The 21,780-nt window shown below is 30.9% G+C and overlaps 5 protein-coding genes across 5 annotated transcripts; 2 read left to right on the top strand and 3 right to left on the bottom strand.

Moving 5' to 3' along the window:
* The first annotated feature begins 1,056 nt into the window (after positions 1–1,056).
* Positions 1,057–1,820, top strand: LOC108478668 (uncharacterized). Its single transcript, XM_017781141.2, has one exon. It carries the CDS (start codon positions 1,171–1,173, stop codon positions 1,660–1,662), a length of 492 nt encoding a protein of 163 aa, XP_017636630.1. The 5' UTR covers positions 1,057–1,170; the 3' UTR covers positions 1,663–1,820.
* Positions 1,821–4,968: 3,148 nt separating this feature from the next.
* LOC108478930 (dirigent protein 16-like) lies at positions 4,969–6,021 on the bottom strand. Its single transcript, XM_017781383.2, has one exon. The coding sequence runs from the start codon at positions 5,939–5,941 to the stop codon at positions 5,192–5,194; it is 750 nt and encodes a 249-aa protein (XP_017636872.1). The 5' UTR covers positions 5,942–6,021; the 3' UTR covers positions 4,969–5,191.
* Positions 6,022–9,062: 3,041 nt separating this feature from the next.
* On the bottom strand, positions 9,063–10,094 carry LOC108478209 (uncharacterized protein At3g17950). The gene is made up of 2 exons (XM_017780642.2): positions 9,815–10,094; positions 9,063–9,731 (listed from the first exon to the last, which is right to left on the bottom strand). The coding sequence occupies exons 1-2, from the start codon at positions 9,896–9,898 to the stop codon at positions 9,213–9,215; spliced, it is 603 nt and encodes a 200-aa protein (XP_017636131.1). The 5' UTR covers positions 9,899–10,094; the 3' UTR covers positions 9,063–9,212.
* Positions 10,095–11,451: 1,357 nt separating this feature from the next.
* Positions 11,452–14,308, bottom strand: LOC108477411 (mitochondrial import inner membrane translocase subunit TIM22-4). The gene is made up of 4 exons (XM_017779950.2): positions 13,956–14,308; positions 13,510–13,700; positions 13,343–13,415; positions 11,452–11,749 (listed from the first exon to the last, which is right to left on the bottom strand). Exons 1-4 carry the CDS (start codon positions 14,119–14,121, stop codon positions 11,664–11,666), a joined length of 516 nt encoding a protein of 171 aa, XP_017635439.1. The 5' UTR covers positions 14,122–14,308; the 3' UTR covers positions 11,452–11,663.
* A 1,860-nt stretch (positions 14,309–16,168) lies between these two features.
* Positions 16,169–20,073, top strand: LOC108478129 (probable LRR receptor-like serine/threonine-protein kinase At3g47570). Its single transcript, XM_053023455.1, has 2 exons — positions 16,169–18,942; positions 19,515–20,073. Exons 1-2 carry the CDS (start codon positions 16,290–16,292, stop codon positions 19,904–19,906), a joined length of 3,045 nt encoding a protein of 1,014 aa, XP_052879415.1. The 5' UTR covers positions 16,169–16,289; the 3' UTR covers positions 19,907–20,073.
* Positions 20,074–21,780: the final 1,707 nt, after the last annotated feature.

The raw sequence follows: 21,780 nt of genomic DNA, 5'->3' as shown, positions 1-21,780 counted from the left end.
AATTTAATCCATTTATTTTTATAATGTCATTAGTTATTCTAAATGGTTAAAGTATTGATGTAAATTTCTTTTCTTAACACTCGCTCTAACTCATTATTTTTTTGTTGGAAGGAGTGTTTTTACGAAAAATCTATGTCAAAATTTCAACATAATTAGTTAACAGTGTTAATTATTTGGACTAGTTAATAATAGTATACAAGATTAAATTTCAAACTTGAGCATAATATAGGGACCAAAATTACAATTTGACCTGAAAGAAAGAGAAATATACCAAAAGGCAGTAAACTGTGTTGATGACAAGTGTCCCATCAGGTCCTCAATTCATGAAAATCTGCCTACATCTTGGTTGTCTGATAGCGATATGTGAAGCTCTAAAAGTATATCAAATAAAGGTTTAAATACAAAGCTTAAACCATACTATTTTTTATTTAGGTTCCTAAAGTTTTTTAGTCAAAAGTGATATTTAAGCTATTAATTTTATCTCATTTTATCTCAGAAAATTGCACGAGCCAATAATACCATGAGACATGACATGTTCTTATGAGATATCGTACAATTTTGGATAAAATGAGACAAAATTAATATTTTAGCAATCAGTTTCGATCAAAAATAAAACTTTAGGTATCTAAGCCAAGATTTTTAGAATCAAATTGGTAGTCAAATTGATTAAATCACTAGTTCGACTAATCTGTCTAATTCGAATGGTTCTCTATCTAATTGATCCGATTCAATTAAAACAATCTTGTTTTAAGCATTTTTTTTTCAATGTTGGACGGTTTAGAGTCTTTTAATCTCATTGGAGTTGAAGTTCCAATAGACAAATTGTTCTTGTTAGAGAAATTTTTTGCAATTTTGAGCCCTTCTTTTTCTTTTCTTTTTTTTTTATGCGTTTTCTTGTATATTTTTATTTAGAAAAAGAACCCAAAATTTTACATTTGCAAGTTAAAAAAAATACAGATGTCAAAATGGACTTAATTACAAAGTTGAAGGACTAAAAAAATATTAACCCACAATCCAATAAATAAATAAGTACCCTTCCTTTTACCGCTCAACCACCATCTTTGCATGCACATATATCATCCACCTCTTCATCATTAATTTCATAAGGGTCTCTCATTTTCCTAGCAACTTCCTCTATTCCTATAATTCTCTTTTATATATTATTGATAAATGGGGAATGCAGTTTCTTGTACGCCGTCGATCATCTCCGGCGGTGGAGCAGTGAAAGTGGTGTTTCCAAATGGGAACATTCAGATGTATACGAAATCAGTCAAAGCGGCGGATCTAATGGTGGAGAATCCGGGTCAGTTCGTGTGCGATTCCGGCGGTTTAAAAGTGGGTTTTCGGGTTCATGGGCTGACGGCAGATGAAGAGTTGGAACGGCGGCGACTTTATTTCCTTCTTCCCATGGAATTGCTTTACTCGGTGCTGACGGAAGAGGAAATGAGTTGCCTCAGTTGTAAGGCAGATAAGGCGTTGAAACATGCGAGCTTTAATATTGGGAAGATTTTACCTGTTTTTAATGAGTTTTGCATTTTCCCGTTTGAAGCTAAGTCCCCGCCGCAAAACGCCGTGAACGACGGTGCGAAAGATTCCGTCGTGGTGAGATTTTCGAAGCAGAGATCGTGGAAACCGGCGTTGGAGACCATTGTTGAAAGTTGAAACCCCTTGTAGGCAATGTTAGACCAACTAATTTTGTACATCCATACATCCAACGGTGGAGTTTTTTTTTTTCTTTTTCGAATTAATAAGTTAATATGTGTCTTTATTTTGATATTTGAAAATATAAAAATAAATACGATTTTAATCTATTTTACTCATAGTGTATCAAATAACAATGTCTATATACATTTATCTTTGTAATCAACTAAGCTACACTCCAATTTAAAATTGCTATTTTTACTTAGATGTACTAATTTACAATATCTTAATACTAAATTGTAATTCCTTAAATGTTTGATTAAAATGTTAATTAAATATAAGTAACTATTTTTATAGTTTACCTTTTAAATTAAACTCGACTTTATTAAGTTCATCACTTCTACAAGTAACTTAAAGCATTTAGGCTTTCATCTATCAAAGTAAATTTTGATAAAGACTGACTAAACTGATTGAATTGATTTAGTCAGTTTAGGTGATTTTTCAGTTATGAGTTTGGTTTAAGAGATTATTTTGATCGGTTATCGTTTTTTCAAACCAACCCGACTAAACAATTAACTTAATTTAATATTTTTTAATTATATATAATTTATAATCTATAAAATAAATATATTATTCAAACTCAATAATTAAAGTTAATTAACCGATCAACCTAAAGTTAGTTCGTTTATATATCTCTTGAGCTTTAATTTAACTAGATCAGTGTTTGTAGATTATGATCAGTTAAGTCAAATTTAATAAAAAACCGGTTAAATCAACCTAAAAATTACGAATACTCTCCCCTGTTCTCGTCAGAGTTAGAAAAACAAAATTTCAACAACAAACAATAACAATCATTATTGATTCCACTTCTCACCAAAAAATCGTTTACGTTTTTATTAGCTTAAAATTAGTCCTCGAAAAGTATTGGAATGGACAAAAAAGTAGAAGAAATGACAGACTGTATGATAGCTCCCCACCTCACTGGTTCCATGATTAACATATTATTATATACAAATAAAGAGTAGCTTTCACGGTTTCACCTACTCTAACCGTGCACTTAACCTGTTTGATAATATGCCACTTCCAGCTATGGTTTAAGGATTTTATCATTTGACAACTTGTGTTTCTTAGGACAAAACTAGTCTTGGTCTTAAAAAAACATATTCCAACTAATTGTCTACTATGTATAAAAAAAGCATTAATGCAGTAGCTTTTTTAATACTATCCTTGCACACTCGACACGAATAGAAGTACCCAACCAGCCTTCACCTATGGCCATGGCACTGCGACTTTAGCCCTCGACCTTGCCATTAAGATCCTACCTTTGTTGACGATGATTCCAATTACGATGATGTTGATGATGGGTTCAAACAGGTGGTCCCTCAGATAATTTTTTAAGACGCGATTATTAAATTTTATATTTTTATAAGAGTTAAAATTTAATTTTATTATTTTAATAACGTATAATTTTTTACTATTTTTAAAGATTAAAATAAAATTTTATTATTTTTAAAAAGTTAACGTATAATTTTATTATATACTAATTTAAAATTATAAAAATTATAAAATTTATTTTTCTATTTTAAGGGGACCAGAACTTGCCATCTCTACCACTGCCCTTGGGGTAAACATTATGTCTTGTATTTTTAAAGACTTGCAAAACCGATGGACAAACATCACTCTTAAGTCGTATAACCAATTTCATAGGATGTTTCGAATTGGTAATTAAGGCTGTGAACCAACCATGCTTCGCATATCCATCTTCTTCTCTTGTGCTCAGAGGTGGTAGTAGAGGTGCTCATGGACCGGGTTCGGATTGAGCTTAAGCATGATATTATTGTACTTTATGTTTGTTTAAATTTAGCTAAGCTCGGCCCAAAATTTAGGCCTAAAATTTTGCTTAAATCCACCTAAATTTGCAAAAGACTAACCCAAGTCCATTTTAGGCTCACTCATATTATTTTTAATTTTTTTAAAAATATTTATATTATTTTATTTTAATATTTAATAATTTTATATATTTTTATTTATTGAAATTTTTATATTGTCATCTTAACATTATTTTAATGTTTACATTAAAGTAGTATTATATATTTAGTATATGTTTATTTTTAATGTGTTTTAAATTATATAATAAATAAAATAACATAATACAAAGTATTATAAACTTAAAACAGTCGTAGGGCTCGGACCTTAAATGCTTAAGTCTGAGCTCGACCCATATTTTAAACGAGCCTATTTTTTTTACCCAAGTCCAATTTTCGAGCTTAAGATTTTTGCCCAACCTCTCTTAAATTTCAGGCAAGCCTTCTGGTTTAGATGGTTAACCCAATCTATGAACAGGTCTGAGCGGGAAAGGTGGAATTGAAAATCTGTTTAGGGGTGGAATGAAATTTTAAATTTTGAGAGGTAAAGTATAAAATTTGTATGTGTTAACTTATAATTTTATCATTTTTAAAGGGATTAAACAATTTTTCCTTAAATTTTGAGAGGGATAAATTATAATTTTGGGTAAGTACTAAATAACACTAGTTTTTTTTTTTGGAGGGCTACTCCTAGCTTTTCTTTGACTAGCACCGTTTGTTTATGTCCCATATACAGTAGTTTTCTCCGACAACTACTCGATGCTTCTTTGTTTATTTTACAACTTTTTTTTTATAATTTATCGACAATTCATATATTTATGTCGTATTTGTATATATTTATATTATTATTAATTAAGTAGTTTATTGAATTTAGTTTCTTTTAAAATCTTACCTCTCTTTTAAAAATAAATAAATAAATATATTACTTTTTTAAATATTTGTATATATCATTTAAAGTTTCTTTTTTTTCTTCTAATTTTTACATAATGTAATTGTGTTTAAATTATTATTTATATGATTTTAATATATTAATAATTTATGTTATTATAGGCTCCTCTATTTGTAACTAGCAACTGTTATATTATACTGCTTTAATAAATTTATTTGAATTTAATTTTAATGTTAAATTTAGTTTTTAATTTTTTTAATTTGATACCTGCATTTGATTTTAATATTTAAATTAGTGTCTAAGTTTTTTAATTTGATATTTGAGTTTTTTTCTTAATTAAGCACATTATAAGTTTGGGTTCAATGTTCAATTTAAAAATTGAGGGTTTTAATCCCAATTAAGTACCTATAATTTCTTTTATTAAAGTACACCTATCAATTATTCAATGGATCACGTGATGTAATTTGATCAAAGTATCAAATTGAGATAATAAAAAAAATCAAATACTAAATTGGATATTGAAACAAACCCCACATACCAAATGATATATTTAAAAATTCAGATGCAAGCTAATTGCAAAATATTTAGCCATTTCAATTTCTATATATATGTGTCTGAATGGAACAAGGGGGAATACTGAGAAATTTAAAGAAGAAATATTTTGAACCCTAGTAGTAATAGTTACATACTGAAAGATTAATGCAACTCACAAACGAGACCCATATATATTAACTTTTTCTTTCACACAATCCCACACATAAAATTTTCAAAACAAGTATATGTAATAATGCAAACCCTAGTATTTAAGATGGACAGTGACCCTCAACAATGTTTCAACACCATCAGTAACATGTTGCCCAGGTGGTATAAGTGGTCGGACCTCAGCAATACCACAAGCATTCTTAAACTTCCCGGTCCCACCAATCACTGACACTTGCGACACGGCGCTCCCGATCTTGTACACACCGTAAAAGTTAAGGTTATCGTTATATTCACCACCTTCGATCATCGCCGCGAACGCCATCATTTGTGTTGTCCCATCAGCTGAGCTTGCCACATAAACCCCTTGAGCTTTCCCTATTACTTGAGACCCCAAGTCAGGGCTAACGGTTAACACATCGTCGATGACGGTAATCGTCCCGAACCCTAATCCTAACCCATCCGGTCCTACAGGGAATTGAGGCTGACCATTCTGGTTAGGGTTTCCCGCAAAAGCCGTCCCGGCTAAACCGGTCCCCAACGGGAGACCAGTGACACCATTAACGGTTGGGATAGCACCATTTGCGTTGGGGATAGGGACGGCACCGTCGGGTGGTAAGAACCCAACTGGCTTAGCAAAAGGGACTTGACCGCCATAAATGTTGCCAAGTAAACCAGTGATTGGCCTAGCTGTGGGGCTACCACCACCTAAAATATCATGCATGTAGAACTCAAGAATTGGTTCTTCACCTGTTGCTGTTGCTGGGTTTACAGCAGCCATGCAACTCACCATGTAGACGGTAGCAATAAGTAATGTAATGAAAAGTGGAGATTGTTTCATCACCATTTTTGTAGTGTTTTTTTTTGGGGTGGGGCTCGAATGGTACGATATCAATGGCTGGTGTGTTAGGGTTTTTTTTTTATTAACATGCCATCATTATGTGAAACATGGTCTTTAAATAGAGAGACCATATAGTATCATTATGTTATATGCATGGAGTTGTTGGAAGATTATGGGATGGTGAAGTTGCTATTTTCTTGGTGTATTAGTTAAACATTTTCAATTAAAATTTTAAAAATAAGAATATTTGGCACTACCAAATTGCATGTAGATTTTATATTGAAAATGCCCCTCTACAATTTTTTTTTTTGTAATAATAATGAGGATTAAGTCCTTAAACTACTAATTTTTTATTATTAATATCTTTCCACTAATTTACCTGTGAGTATAGAACACAGATCAAAATTTAAGCTATGACTCAAAATGGTGTTAGATTGATGGAAAATCTAATTAATACAATCTTGATTAAAACATTTTAAAGTTTAAGGGTTGATTTTAAATTTGGAGCATAACTTAGTAATTTTTTATGGAATTAACTCGATTGTCTGTACCTATTGAAGACTGGGATTACGGCTCCTAAATTTTTTGAAAATTTTGGTTACTTTCAAAATAAATTTAAAATTCTAAATATGCCTTTCAAACTTTTTGGAAATTTTAATTAAATATCCTGTAAGTTTTTGAAATATTTATTAAACTCTTACAATTTTTGAAAATTTTACTTAAAAGGCTCCTCAAATTTTATTTGTTTTGACCAAGGTCCCAACGTTAAATAGGAAAATTTCCCTTGAGCCGCTCGCAAACATTAAATCATGCTATTTAGTTTCTTTAGTTCTTAATTGAATGGGAAAAATTCCAGTTTTCGCCTCTCTAGAAATAATAACAATACAATTTAACCCTTTTTAATTTCAGCTCCTTCAAAAATTTATAATTTTATTAAATAAAATTTCTGATTTCACCTTACATTTCTGAAATGCTAAAAATCCGAGAAATAGTGTAGTGATTACTTGGGATGTTCCATTTACTTTTCTAGCACTCAAGCTTCATGGTAGCTAAGGGTCCATTATTGAGCACATTAATTATTTTTATAATGATGATGATGATATATAATACTATGTTTCAGTTGAAGAAAATTGTTTTGGCGTTCCAATGTTCATTGGTCAATTTAATGATGTACACTTTACATATTGGATTGGATTCAACCATAGATATTGCATGGATTTGGTAGAATAAGAGAAAGGGGGAAGGTGGTACAGTGTGGAGTAGGTGGCAGGTGGATAAGAAAGTAAATATAAAAATTATTTTTATATTTATATTCTAACATTTTAGAAATCTTTTATAACTAAAATTAAATAAAGTTTTGCCATAGATAATGATTAGGAAATTTTTCATATAAAATTTTGGGAATTTTAAAATAATACCTCTATTTTGGGAATTTTAAATTTGAATAAGCTATAAAATGTTCACTAAATTATTAATTTTTTCGGTTTAGACATTAAAATTTTAGAAATTATATATTTTGGTGACTCAAAATTGATTTGGGTTTTTTATTTATTTGGTCTAATAAATTTTTTATCCTCCAATGTTTACACATTATATCAATTTGATCCTAAATATACAATATTCAACAAATTTAGTCTTCAATATTTACAAATTTTATTATTTTAGTTCGAATTCTAAAAAATTCACATAACTTTATGTATAACTAAACAATCCATTTATCATAATTTTGTCTTCTGTTTTGAAGCTGGAGATGACAACTTGAGCTCACTTTTTTTCTATTTCAAGTATTGAATTTTGTTGTTTTGTGATGGTTTTTATTATAAGGTGGCTGCTTGGCTGTTGTAGCCTTTACAAAATTGTAATCAACTTTACTTCATCAATTGTAACGTTTTAAATATTGTTACTATATGGTGTTCTTTTCTTTCATTTTTTCCCTTTTTCATGTGTTGGGTTGAAAAATAGTTGTATAAAGACAGTCTATGCCGAAATCGATGTTAGAAACTTTATATTGGAGTAGCATAAAATTATAAAATTTTGAAACTTAAAAGCTAAGATTTCTCAGTTAAGAAGCTTAAATTATTAATTTTGTAAAGGACCAAAATTATTTTATTGAGTTTTTTCAAATTATAATTAAATTGATAAATTTTGTAAAATTGAAGGCTAAATTTATTAAATTTTTATAATTTAAACTAAAATAACAAATTTTATAAATATTAGAGACTAAATTTTTGAATAATTTATATCTTGAATAAAATTAATATAATATATAAATATTGAAGGGTTAAATTTGTTATTAGATTAATAAAAATCCAAATCAATTTTAAGTAACCAAAATATTTTATTTCAAAAATTTACTGACTAAATAGAAAAAATTAATAGTTGAATGACTAAAATGCAATGAAAGCAATAATTTAATAATATTTTTATAGTTTACACTTAAAATTTTTTATTCCATAAATTATAATCATTTCCCTAATTTAGAAAAGGAAAATTTAAAATCATACAAAGAAAAAGTAAATAACTTTTTAAAAATAAAAATAAAAGCCTAAAGAATCTAGTCCTCAATGATTACACTGACAGAAAAGTTATATTTATTGTAGTTTAATTACATTTTATTCTCTTTATTCAAAAATAAATAAATTAATGTCCATATAGTAAATAAAATAGTAAATTAATTATTTCTGTTAAAAATTAATTTTTTATTGTTAAAATTAACATAGTCGATAAAATAATCAGATAATTACACATGACATGTAATATGTATCTTATAAAGAGTCATCTGTTAGTAGTAGAAAGGATAAAATTATTAACAAAAAGACTAATTTACTTTTTGATAAATATTTAGGATTGATTTTTTTATTTTTAAATAGAGATAACAAAATTCAATCCAACTCTAATATAACAAGTGAATTAGACTTTAATATTTAAATTAACAAATTATTGAAATTAAAAATAAAATAACTAAATTCCAAAATTGAAAATAATAGATATAAAAAGTGGAGACCTAAATTCAAATGAAATATATAGTTTTGATTAAATGAATATTAGCTAAGCTAAACATAATGATTTTTAATTGAAGGAAAAGTAAATGTATAAAAATAAAATAGAATTAAGAAGAAAATATAAATTATTGAAATAAATAAAGCCAAATTAAATTGTCTTTTTAAAGAAAGATATAAATTAAATTAGTTTCAATGGGCAATGCGGTGGATTAGATTATAATTAAACAAATAAAAAATGAAAGGGTAAAGGAGTGGAAAAGTCAAAAAAGTACACTTTATCCAACGCCGCCGCTACATATCCCCGTGAGCGACACCGGGAATCTACAAAGAGCCGTCGATTTCTCGTCGTCGTCATCACCGGCCGGGGGAGCTGCCGCCACCGAAGGAGGAGGCAATACCCTTCCATCAGCAAACAACGACCGTCCATTCCTCGCCTCGTGATTCTCATCGTGACCCGTCCCCATCACTCCTTCCAGTTCCGCCGTCGCACCGTAAAACGCTCCGTCGCCGAACCTCCGCTCAACCTCCAGAAACTCACCCAGAGAAGCCGGCTTTGAATCCCCATCCCGACAGATCTGCCACCACTTCCTCCGCCGTCTACCTGAACGCTCCGACCCGAAAGCCGCCGTCAACGCCCTCCTCTTCTTGGGTTTCGCCGTGGAAGAACCGGAGTTCGCGGGTTGCGTCTCGCGGTGGTTGTGCCGTGACGGTGCTCGGAAAGTAATGGCCGGAAAACTCACACCCATTAGAGTACCCAATGTAGTGCTTCTATCATGGAAAAATGAACCTGTCGACTTCATTTACCCCCAAAAATTGCATGAACAAAGGATTAAATTGAAAAACAGAAGTGAAAAACAAGGGTAATAAAGAAATTTACCTCAGTGTCGAGATCAGAAGAGGAAACGGAAGAGATGGTGGGGGAAGACGGCGGCGGAAGCATATCGGAGGCTGGATCTAGCATTTTCTGATGGTATATAATATGGGTTCTTTACGGGAATTTAAGGGATTATAAGAGAAAAAGACATGGATTGGTGATTGAAGGGCTTAATTGAAGCTAAAAAAAAAAAATGGTGATACTGCTAGATAAAGTGTTGTTTTCTTTTAGCTTTTGGATTGTGAATGACATCATTATCGTTGCCTTGCCTTTGTCCACCTATCTTATGCCTTTTTTCCTTCCTTTTTTCTTTACGCAAAATACGAAATTTAGTCCCTAATATTTACTTCCTTTGCCACTTTGGTCTTAATTTTTTGCTTCATTTTGACTTCACTTTTACATTTTAGTCGGGTTACTTTTTTTTTTAATGTAAAAAGTAATTAACTTATAAAAATTTTAACGACATTGAAGTGAATACTTGCGTAATATTCTATATACATTTCATTGTTAATGTCGATAGTTTTTTAAATATATATAATTTTAAATTTTTTGTGAAATGCGGGTTGATTAATTGTTATTAAAAATTTTACAGTCTACTCAATTCTTCTAATTAAGAAAAGCATTTTAACTAAAATTTAAAGATTGAAGACAATTTGATAAAAGAAGAAGAATTAGGATTAAAATGATAAAAAAAAAGAAAAGTAAATATTTTGGGTTGAATTCGTTATTGTTCATTTTCTTTATATTTTCGATTTTAAATTCATCGAATGGTGGTTCTATTGAGATCTGTCACGGTTTTCTAGAATCAATAAAATGTTTTTCTGATTTAAAATTAATTGGAAACCATCTTAAATTCAAACTGAAAAATATTCGAAATATATGTATCCGACAAAAGATTATGCAAATCTACAGTATGGAAGGTTGGGTCTGTTAACTTTCTGGGGTTGAATGTAATATTTTAGTATTTAGTTCACGAAATATAAAAATATATTTTTAAAAATTAATAATTAATTATTTTAATATTTTTAGTCTTGGTTTTTTATAATTATGATAATTCTTATTTTATATTAATAAGTAAATATATAACATTCGAATTATGCCCTTCTCGAATTATTTAAGGGATAGGAATGGGTAATACTAAAATTTTAGTACAAAAATAAGTAGTATTAAAAGGAATAAATCTTAAATCTATACATGAACTATAATTTAACGTGCAATTATATATATAAATTTTAATTTTATATAATTTTACACATAAAATTTTAATTTAATCTAATTCTTATAAATTATTAACACAATTATTAATATAATTTTATTTTTATTTATATATTACATACATAAATATTTATATTTATCAAATATAAAAATAAATTAATGTATTTATTTTTTCATGTGCATAATTAAATCAAAATTAAAATTTCAAGTATACATCAAAACTATTACTTGTATACAATTACACATTAAATCAAAATTCATATATAATTTTAAGATTTATCCTATTAAAATTACATACAGTAAAGCATTAACAATTAAAATGTTGTGAAGTTAATTGCATCAACAAAATAATTTAAAAATTGAAAACCAACCAAATAAAGTTGAAGGATGTGAATAGCATATGATGGGCTCTCAGACAATATAAATGATCTCCAATATCCAATTCATTATATTAGGGGTGTACATCCTCTGATTCAGATACGTATAGTGTGAATCAAAAATCAAAACATAACAACACTTTTTAAATTGTTATTCTGAATCAATTAAAATTGCACAAAAATATTTTATGACAAAAATTTAGCAGGTCAGCTATAAATAAAGGTGTACGCAAAATTGGAGCAAAAGGATAATTCTACCATCAAGTGTGTCTATCGAAAAACTTCTCGATCGCAACTGAGAATGCAGCAAAACCCACACAGCCGACGCATGCAGCTTTCGGACCAGCTATCAACAATGCACGAGAGGAATGCGATGTAAGATAAATAGGGGAAACCCGAAACAGAACAAAATCATATAAGCTGTGCAAATGTGGGAGATTTAACATTTGACAGTAGAAGTGCATAGACCCTTGTACTAAGAGTCGGATTGCATTTCACCCTATCTACTCAAAAAATGGGCAAATTAGTCCCTATATGTTAAATGAAAGTGCAAATTGATCATTCTGTTAAAAATTTCATCCATTTCTACTATTAAAAACTGGTCCCTATACATAAGGTACACATGGCATTATCTGGTTAGTCCATTAGCCACGCTAAATTTTAACAGTCCAAATGGATGAAATTTTTAACAGAAAGGACCAATTTGCTTTTTGGTTTAAAGTACAATGACTAATTTGCCCATCTTTTGAGTAAAGGGGGCAAAATACAATTTGACTCCTAGTACAAGGGCTTCTACGGTAATTTTACCGAAAACAATGTGAAGATATAAGTATTTGTTGGAACCAACATTCATATGAGCAAAAAGCTTACTTAAACTAAAATTTTGCCTAACCAAGGATACTATTGGAAGAACGACACTTCTCCGGCTGGTTTTGGTTTTTCTTTTTCTTTCTCTTATGTTCAATTGTAGCTATTGTATTTGATAAATCATTCTCAAAATTTCATAACATCAAATAGCTATCATCGAAGCTGCATTAAGGTTTCCTCATAAATGCAGGGTATATTTAGTTGCCTAATACCATGTGAAACGCCGAGGGCAGGCTGCTAAGGTTTTTAAGTGCCAGTTTAGAGGGTTCTAAAGTATGTGAAAAGTACACAAAGAAAAGGCAAAGTGAGAAAGCTCTCCGTAAGGCCTTTATCAGTTTCACTTAAATGAGTTTCAATGGCATGTCACTCGAATGAAAAGAGACTAATGTTTCTATATTAAACTTGGAATTGATAAGCCTAAGAGAGAGACATGGCATACTAATTCTCCGACAGGAAAACATATCAGAAAACAACATAATTCAGTTCATTAGGCTAATTGCTTTTGCCAATGTGTAGCAAATCATAGGGAGGATATGATAATAACGAATAATGCAAGGGCAAATGTTCAGTAATATGTTCATGTTTGTTTAGAATGCAAATTAAGGGAATGTGGTAAATCAATTGGTAACCAATGAAACCATTAATGAAAATGCCAAAATCAATCGACTAAGAAACGTCAAATATGAACACATCAACATTATTTTATCAAGACATTTCATACTGATATTAAAAGAAGAAAAAGGTCGACAGGTATAAGATGCTCAAAAGAATCAATAAAACGGTGTCTCAATAGCATTTCTGTTATACTATTCATAAACAACATATCCGAATCGAGTTTTCTTTAGTCATGTTAATTTACTTTATAAAAGAACGTCAGCTTGTTCATATTCAACATTTCTGATATATTAGCTTTAGCATTAACAGGTTTGTTAGCGAACAAGGTACAGCATTTCCGCTCACATCAATCAATTTATAGAATAATGTCAACACAAAATCTACATTAGAAAGCTGCTTACTAAGATCATAGAGACCATCACAAGTAATACCAAGAAGAGTAAGAGAAAGTAGATACCTTTTGCCGACATAGTTCCCCCTGTTACACAACCAGCAACAACGGTATTCGTAGTGTCATGTTTCGCCCGAGCCTTTAAAAAGCAAACAACGGAATATGAAGTTCAGTTTCTAATTCAATTTCAATGTCTATGTGTGTGATTTTGATTTCTAGTTTCTATATATTACCTTCTCAACAACACATTCAACAGCAGAAAACACTACACCCATAACTGCAAATGTTTTTGCAGAACTCCAGCTTCTTGAACCCATTTGCTTCAAATTATAGAGTAATTGTTGCTTTCCACTCATTTGATCTTGCATTACAGGATTATCCAATGCACCCAAAAACATACCCATCATGAATCCAAGCCCGCCACCTGCAAATATAATCATATATATTAAAACCCTAAAACCTCACTTAAACCCTACAATTAATCGAAGGCAGTAAAACGCAGAGGTTAAATCTTTATTGCTTTTTTTTCTTCAAATAATTCCAAATAAAAACAACTTGACATCAAATTGGGATTTACCAATTTTTTTCTTTATTGCCAAACAGATTATCATTCAAAAAGAATTGATTTAAAACAAAAACTATTTTAAAAAAATAAATGAAAGCCGAATTGGGACTTTACCCATTACTCCACTGGCGACACTACGAACGGCACAGTTATTCCAAACTTCTTGGGCACGGATTTCCTCCATGCTTGGCATTCGAATAGCTTGAATCTGAGGCTGTTCTGCTTCATGTGAGCTTGAAACTTCGGTTTTTAACTCGTTTTCAGAGTTGGACGCCGCCATTTAAAAAAAAAAACTCCAACTCTGCAGAAGAATACTGAGAAAAAAACCTCAAGCGAATCAAAGCGGTGGTGGTGGGTTGAGCCGCCGAACTTGAGAGTTTCTTTTTAATGGTTAAAAAGGCAAACTAATATCCTTGGGCCGCAAGACGGAGTGTGGGAGTGCCAGTGTCATCCCACCGCGTATTTTAGCAGAATTAAACTGGGCTGGCCCCTTTTTCTTGAGTTTGCTTAACTGAGTTTTAAGTAGAGATATTAATGGGCCGGCAGTTCAGATGGCCTGGTCGATTTCGTCTGAGTTGGTATGATTCGATTTGTTTTTTTTTAAATAATAAAATATATAATATATATTAAAATAATAATAAATTATAATATAGTTTTAATATTAAATTTAAATGAAATTTATTATTTTTAAATAATAAAACAAGTTATTTGGATGAGTCTAGGTAGGTTGACCTTAAATTTGAGTCTATAAATTAGTTTAGAGTTATGTTCGATTCAACTCAGTTTTGCTTATGAACATATCTAATTTTGAGTATCTCTTATATTTTTAGGTAGACACGATTGAAAATCTGAATTAACTTTTTAGTTTTGAAAAGAAAAATACTTAACTTTTACTGTTCAGTTCATTGATTAATGGTGTTCATCTTTATACTCATGTTATGGGTTTAGGTTGCAAAAAGAATTACTTAATAGTAATATTTGTATATTAATATAAATAGAAGTTTAAAATGGAATTTACAACATATACCCAACTTGAATTTTATTATATATATTTAACGATAATTTGACAATTATCTCGAGATAGGAGGGTAGTTTTCTTCTAAATCGGATTTGATTAATCAAAAATTAGATCAACTCTCTTTAGCTCCAAATTTTTTTAAAGGAAAAATCTCAAAATTATACATGAATTATGGTTTAATGTGCAATTGTATATTTGAACTTTGATTTTGTGCAATTTTATATATAAAATTTTGATTTGATCTAATTCTTATAAATTATTACCACAATTATTGATATAACATTATTTTATGTTTACATATTGTATACATGAATAATTATATTTATCTAATATAAAAATAAATTGATATATTTATTTCTTTAAATATGTATGATTAAATCAAAATTAAAATTTTAAAAATACATTTAAACCACAATTAAAATTTCATGTATATAATTACACTAAATTAAAATTTCTATATACATTTACACATTAAACTAAACATTTATCCCATTAAAAAGTAGAATCCAATCCAATCAAATTGACTCAATATATATTTGCTACTTGGAAAATCTCATGAATTTTCTTCAAACTTCCCTAGTTCACACTTTCATCAATGACATCTTTTACCTATATTTTATCCAAATTTCCCCAGTTCTCACTTTCATCAGTCACATCTTTAACCTACCCACTCAAGGTATTTCGCTAAAACAAAAAAAAAAAAAAAAAGAAATATAAAAGTAATTTTATTCGGTAGACTCTTTGAGACTTTCTTGCAAGAGGCTAAGAACTTATTACAAGTTAGTCCTCATTATTTTCCTAGGAAGACCAAAGACCTTAGTGATCAGACTGCAGACCAACTTTATGATATGTCGTCTTTTTCTTGACTTGTTATCAAATCTAAAAGCTATGGGACAAAGGTTTACTATTTATGATTTTAGTTTATCTTGAAATCATAAAAATCTTAGTATTGATTATATTTTCTTCTTTACTTAAAAAGAAAAAAGAAAAATTAGACATTATATATTTGATAAAAAAGTAAATTAATTTTTGCTGTTAAAAGTTTTATTAATTTATATTGTTAAAACTAATGTAATTGATAAAATAATTAAATATTAATACATAATATGCTATGTATACTTCATGCTGATATATAAAAACTCATTTTTTTACCAACAAAAATAGATAAAATTTTCTCTATTTTCTTCCTCTATTACTCGTATGAAGAAGAAAAGAGACTGAAACCAACTATAATTATAATTATTGACAAAAAAAAAAAACCTATAATTATAGTTTATAAAATCAACGGCCAAATCTAAAAGCTATGGGGCAAAAGTCCATTGAGGGGACTTCAAGTGGTAGACGAGGCACAGTATTATGTAGCCTTTAAAAGGAGAAGCAAATTCAAGTGGGGACTTCAAATTTGCCTATTGATCGAACAAGTCCCCATTATGTCAAACCTGTTATGTTTTTCTCTTTTCCTCTTTTCCATTCTGAGTGCAGCCACTTCTCGGTCCATAAACGAGACCGAAACACAAGCGTTGCTTGCAATCAAGGCTCGAATACTCATTGATCCTTACGAGGCCTTTGTTTCTTGGAATGGTTCTCGACATTTTTGCGACTGGCCAGGAGTAACTTGTGGTAGACGGCATCGACGTGTGACCGCCTTGCGACTACCGTCACTCAATTTGGTAGGCGATCTATCTCCTTGCATAGCTAATCTTACGTTCCTTAAAGTGATCAACGTCGGGAACAATAGTTTCCGTGGTCCGATCCCTCTAGAAGTTACTCAATTGCATCGTTTAGAGGAATTGGTTCTTGCCAACAACTCTTTCCATGGTGAACTTCCAAGGCACCTTGCTAGTTGTTCGAACCTAAAATTTGTCAACTTAAACGGAAACGCTCTCGGAGGGGAAATACACGCTGAGCTCGGTTCTTTGTCGAAGCTCCGTATGCTTCAACTAGCCATGAATAACTTCATAGGGACAATTCCACCTTCAATAGGGAACATCTCTTCCCTTCAGTATCTTTCGTTAATGCAGAACCAGCTTGAAGGACGCATACCGATTGAGCTCGGTCATCTCTCGAACTTGCGATTTCTTCAATTAGCTTCAAATAAGTTCTCTGGTACAGTTCCTAAAGAACTATACAATATCTCGTCCATTTTTTCCTTTGGTTTAGCTGATAACCAGTTACAAGGCCAAGTCCCTCCTTATATAAGCTTGAGCCTCCCTAACCTTAGGTTCATTTACCTTGGGAAAAACAAGTTTTCAGGGCCAATTCCAACATCAATAGCCAATGTCACTGGGCTCATACAACTCGATATGGGTTCAAACGAGTTGTCTGGACCGATACCGAACTTGGGAAGCCTTCAGAATCTACAAGCATTGAATTTCGGCGACAACTTCCTTGATAGCTCCAATGATTTGAGTTTCCTCAGTTCATTGACTAATTGTACCAATCTCAGTCTCTTATGGTTATACAAAAATAACCTGACCGGTGTTTTGCCAGACTCGATCGGAAACCTCTCTACGAATCTCAATCAATTCCGGATAGAAACCAACTTCATTTCCGGTGCTATACCGAAAGGGATAGGAAACCTTGCAGGCTTGGAATACCTTGGATTGTTTGAAAACATGTTCACAAGCACCATCCCTGATTCTATAGGCAAAATGTCCAAGTTGAAATATTTATACGCATACACAAATAGAATTACAGGGGAAATTCCTTTATCTTTAGGGAACATGACCCAACTAATTGTTCTTAGCATTGAGGATAATTTGTTACAAGGAAACATACCTGTAACAATGGGTAACTTCATTCACTTGGAACAACTGGATCTATCTCAGAATCGTCTTAACGCCACAATACCGAAGGAAGTTTTTGGTCTCTGTTCGTCCATTATAGCCGTTAGCTTTGCTTCAAATGGTTTAACAGGGACTTTACCATCAGAGGTTGGAAACTGCAAAAATCTCATCTTGTTGGATGTATCAAACAATAATCTTTATGGGGAAATTCCTAGCTCGCTCGAGAATTGCTTGATGCTCGAGTTGCTTTCTCTGCAAGGAAACTCTTTTAATGGAACCATTCCTTCTTCATTCAAAAGATTAAGAAGCATACAAGTTCTTGATCTTTCGAATAATGATTTTTCAGGGCGAATACCAATGTTTCTAGCCGAAGTCCCTCTTGTCACTGATCTCAACCTGTCTTTCAATATGTTCGAAGGTGAAGTGCCCATGAATGGAGTGTTTGGCAACATAAGTGCATTCTCGGTTATTGGGAACAAGAAGTTATGCGGAGGAATTAAGCCGCTTCGGTTGCCTGTTTGTCCTAGGGAAACCGAAACGAAAGGGAAGAACTTCCCACATAAGGTGATAATTGCAACCAGTGTCATACTCTTCGTCGTTTTGTTCTCGATATGTCTCTTCGTGATCAAACAACGGGCTAACTGGTCACGAAAGAAAGAGGGCATTGCCTCCCCGTTGGATAAGAAACACCCGAAACTTTCCTACGCCGAACTCCTTCATGCGACCGATGGTTTCTCTTCGGCCAACTTAATCGGCAAGGGAAGATATGGTTCGGTCTATAAAGGTACTCTAACTTCCGACTGTCAAAAACCTATCGCTGTGAAAGTACTCGATCTCCAACAACGTGGTGCCGACCGGACTTTCAAGTCCGAATGCCAAGTCCTTAAGAACCTTAAACATCGTAATCTTGTCAAGGTCATTACTTCTTGCTCAAGCATCGATTTCCAAGGCAACGATTTTAAAGCTTTGGTGTTCGAGTTCATGCCAAATGGGAGCTTAGAAACCTGGTTACATCCAAGTTCAACTGAGTTAAACCATTCAACGAGGCTAAATCTAACTCAGAGACTCAACATCGCCATTGATGTTGCTTTAGCATTGGATTATCTTCATTCCCAATTCGGCAATCCGGTCGTCCATTGTGATTTAAAGCCGAGCAACGTTCTTCTTGACGGCGACTTAACTGCTTATGTTAGTGATTTCGGACTAACGCAGTTTCTTACAATGACAGCTGAGTACTCCATCGGTGAGCAAAGCAGTTCCATTGGAATAAGAGGAACCATGGGATATATCCCTCCAGGTAAAAAGCTGAAATCTTAAATCTTTTTACTCTAATTTGATCCTAAATTGATTTAGGGCTGAGTTTGATTCGGTCGAGTTGTTCATAATAATTTATTTCAGTTACTAATTTTGGTTTTAAATTTTTAGATTTTATTTTCTTAGTTTATGGATTTTGAATATTATTAGATAAAGATTTAAAATTTTTTCATAAATATTTATAAAAATTTAATTTAGAATAAATGATTGAGAAGTCATTTTATATTTTAAATATAAAACATTTAGTTTAATGCCACAAAATTATAAACTAAATAAAAATAGTATTTAATTCAGTTAGGAACTTTGTAAAAAAAAATATTAGTTAAATATGATTTATTATAATTTTACATACCCTGATTAAGTAATCAAATAACAATAAAAATTTATGGACTTCACTTTAATATCAATTTAAACTTACTATGACATTGTAAAGGATTAAATTATACTAAATTAAAATATATAGATTAAAACTTAATTTCAGCATAATAGAGGAACTAAAATCAGAATTAGACCTTTTGTATTTGATATTCATGTGAACGATGTTTGGAATTACAGAATATGGAATGGGAAAGGAAATATCCACATTCGGTGATGTGTACAGCTACGGCGTCGTTTTAATGGAGTTGTTTACTGGCAAAAGACCCACTGACAGCATGTTTACGGGAGAGCTTAGCCTACGTGATTACGTTAAGGCGGCGCTGCCTGATCGTGCGGCGGAGATAGCCGATCCTTGGCTCAATTTTGAAAATGAAGCCTTCGATCAAAATGGCCAAAGCAGCGGCGGTGGCACCGGCAACACTGGGAAATGGTTGGGCTCAGTCCTTGGCATCGGAGTCGCATGCTCTGCTGATTCGCCGATTGAGCGAATGATAATCGGAGATGTGCTGAGAGAGCTTCACAATGTTAGAAATAGCCTTATTGGAGATCACCGGAGAAGAAGAGCGTAGCAAGCATATGTGCATCGATGAAGATGCAATAAATAATTGCATAAATAATAAATATGGGTGAATGTAGCTAGAGGTGCTCTATTATAGAGAACTGATCAAATTAGTCCCTCTATTATTATATTATATGGATTAATTTATTATTATACTATTAAAAATAATCAAATAAACCCAAATTGGAATAACACTAACATTGGCTGTTTAAAATATATCATTTACCGGGTCAAAAGACTTCTTCAATGCCTCTCAATTTAAATATTGAGCAAAATGGTCCTTATCAAATTTGAAAGAAAGCAATTAACGATAATTTATCACGACGTTAATGTTTTTAGTCAATTATGCATAAATTTGACTGATATAATAGTAAATTTAGCCCTTAAAATTTACACATTCTATTAATTTAGTCTTGATTTAATAAATTTAACCTGCAACATTTGTGTAAATGTATAAAAACTTAGATTAAATTTGTTGGTTTTTTAGAACGAATGTCAAATTGACGAGATATGTAAACACGGGCTAAAATTTTTATTATACTAATCAAAATATGTAAATTGACGCGAGACATTAGCGCCGAGATAATTATCCTTAGTTGCTCATTTTCAAATTTGACATTGAGTAAATTGCTTCGATTTTTTTGAGAGAGATCAATTTGCTCAATTTCAAAATTGAAAGGGACTGGAAAAGTATTTTTACCCATTTATTATTTAACAAAGCTAACATTTTAAAAGTTTTTATGGTTCTGTAAATGAAATATTTTGTTTAGAATTGAACTCCAATTGAAAAAAGAAATAATTTTCAAGACTGTTTTTATACGGTAAATGTTAATTTTGTTATAATTTGGACTTATTTAATTATTTTTAATAATATAGGTGCTAAATTAATCCATTTAATTATAGAGACTAATTTGATCAAAGTCCTTATAACACAAGAACCTCCCAAGTACTTTAACCAATAAATATGTTTGAAATATATGTAATGCAATCTACTAGCTTAACTCAAAATTAATTGATGTATACTATTATTTGAGCTCTAGCTCAACTCTTGAAATGATATTGAATTTTTGAGTTTTGTTCAATTAAGTTGGTTTAAATAATTTATATACTCAAGTTTAGGTTTAAGTTTTAATTCTTTTTATATGCTTTTTATTATTATCAAATAATGAATTATGAACTATTAAGAAAAACAAAAGATTTGATTAAATTGGACTTAGTCTATAGCTATTATAAATTGCAAATATAATTTTGATGGTGCATAAAGTACAAAAAGTGAATGTCATACACCATCAAATTTAACAATTTAATCATTTAAATAAAAAAATTAAAATAATTTAATAGTTATTTTATAATTTTTAAAGCTAAATGATTAAAACATTAATTCATTAATAATTTTAGATGTAAATTACTCATTAATTAATGATTTTATTACATGATATAGTTAACTTTTATATATATAGAATTGCAGAATTTCTCGACAAACAAAGCGTCATTCTCGGCCTATTTCTTAGTTTACTAATAAATTTTCCTTCATTTTTCTTTAAAATTTTAAAATTCATGCTTTACTATAAAAATATTTATGGGACTAATTTAAATAAAAATATATTTCAATCCCAATATAAAAAAAACTGTGAAATTCAGTATCCAAATAACGATTTAATCTTTAATTAATTAATGATTTTATTACATGATATAGTTGACTTTTTTATATATAGAATAGAATTGCAATATTTCTCGACAAACAAAGCGTCATTCATAGCCTAATTTCTTAGTCAAACCGTCCACTAATTATAACGAGGACCAATTCACGTCCAGATATTTCTCGACTGGTTACCGATTTTCCCGGTTACTATCCTAGGATATTACCCCCATATTCCCCCCATC

The sequence above is a fragment of the Gossypium arboreum genome, chromosome 12, assembly GCF_025698485.1.
Source record: "Gossypium arboreum isolate Shixiya-1 chromosome 12, ASM2569848v2, whole genome shotgun sequence".
NCBI classification, from domain to species: Eukaryota; Viridiplantae; Streptophyta; class Magnoliopsida; order Malvales; family Malvaceae; genus Gossypium; species Gossypium arboreum.
The sequence above is the reverse complement of the archived record's forward strand: the minus strand, read 5'-3'. Positions and strand labels throughout refer to the sequence as shown.

Excerpts from the sequence above, each read along its gene's own strand:
- LOC108478209 (XM_017780642.2), bottom strand. The coding sequence starts at position 9,898 with ATGCTAGATCCAGCCTCCGATATGCTTCCGCCGCCGTCTTCCCCCACC. Across the intron at positions 9,732-9,814 it reads CTTCTGATCTCGACACTGAG|TCGACAGGTTCATTTTTCCA; the intron begins GTAAATTTCTTT and ends GGGTAAATGAAG.
- LOC108478668 (XM_017781141.2), top strand. The coding sequence starts at position 1,171 with ATGGGGAATGCAGTTTCTTGTACGCCGTCGATCATCTCCGGCGGTGGA.
- LOC108477411 (XM_017779950.2), bottom strand. The coding sequence starts at position 14,121 with ATGGCGGCGTCCAACTCTGAAAACGAGTTAAAAACCGAAGTTTCAAGC. Across the intron at positions 13,701-13,955 it reads TGTCGCCAGTGGAGTAATGG|GTGGCGGGCTTGGATTCATG; the intron begins GTAAAGTCCCAA and ends TTATATTTGCAG. Across the intron at positions 11,750-13,342 it reads GGGAACTATGTCGGCAAAAG|CTGGTCCGAAAGCTGCATGC; the intron begins GTATCTACTTTC and ends CATTGTTGATAG.
- LOC108478930 (XM_017781383.2), bottom strand. The coding sequence starts at position 5,941 with ATGGTGATGAAACAATCTCCACTTTTCATTACATTACTTATTGCTACC.
- LOC108478129 (XM_053023455.1), top strand. The coding sequence starts at position 16,290 with ATGTCAAACCTGTTATGTTTTTCTCTTTTCCTCTTTTCCATTCTGAGT. Across the intron at positions 18,943-19,514 it reads CATGGGATATATCCCTCCAG|AATATGGAATGGGAAAGGAA; the intron begins GTAAAAAGCTGA and ends TTGGAATTACAG.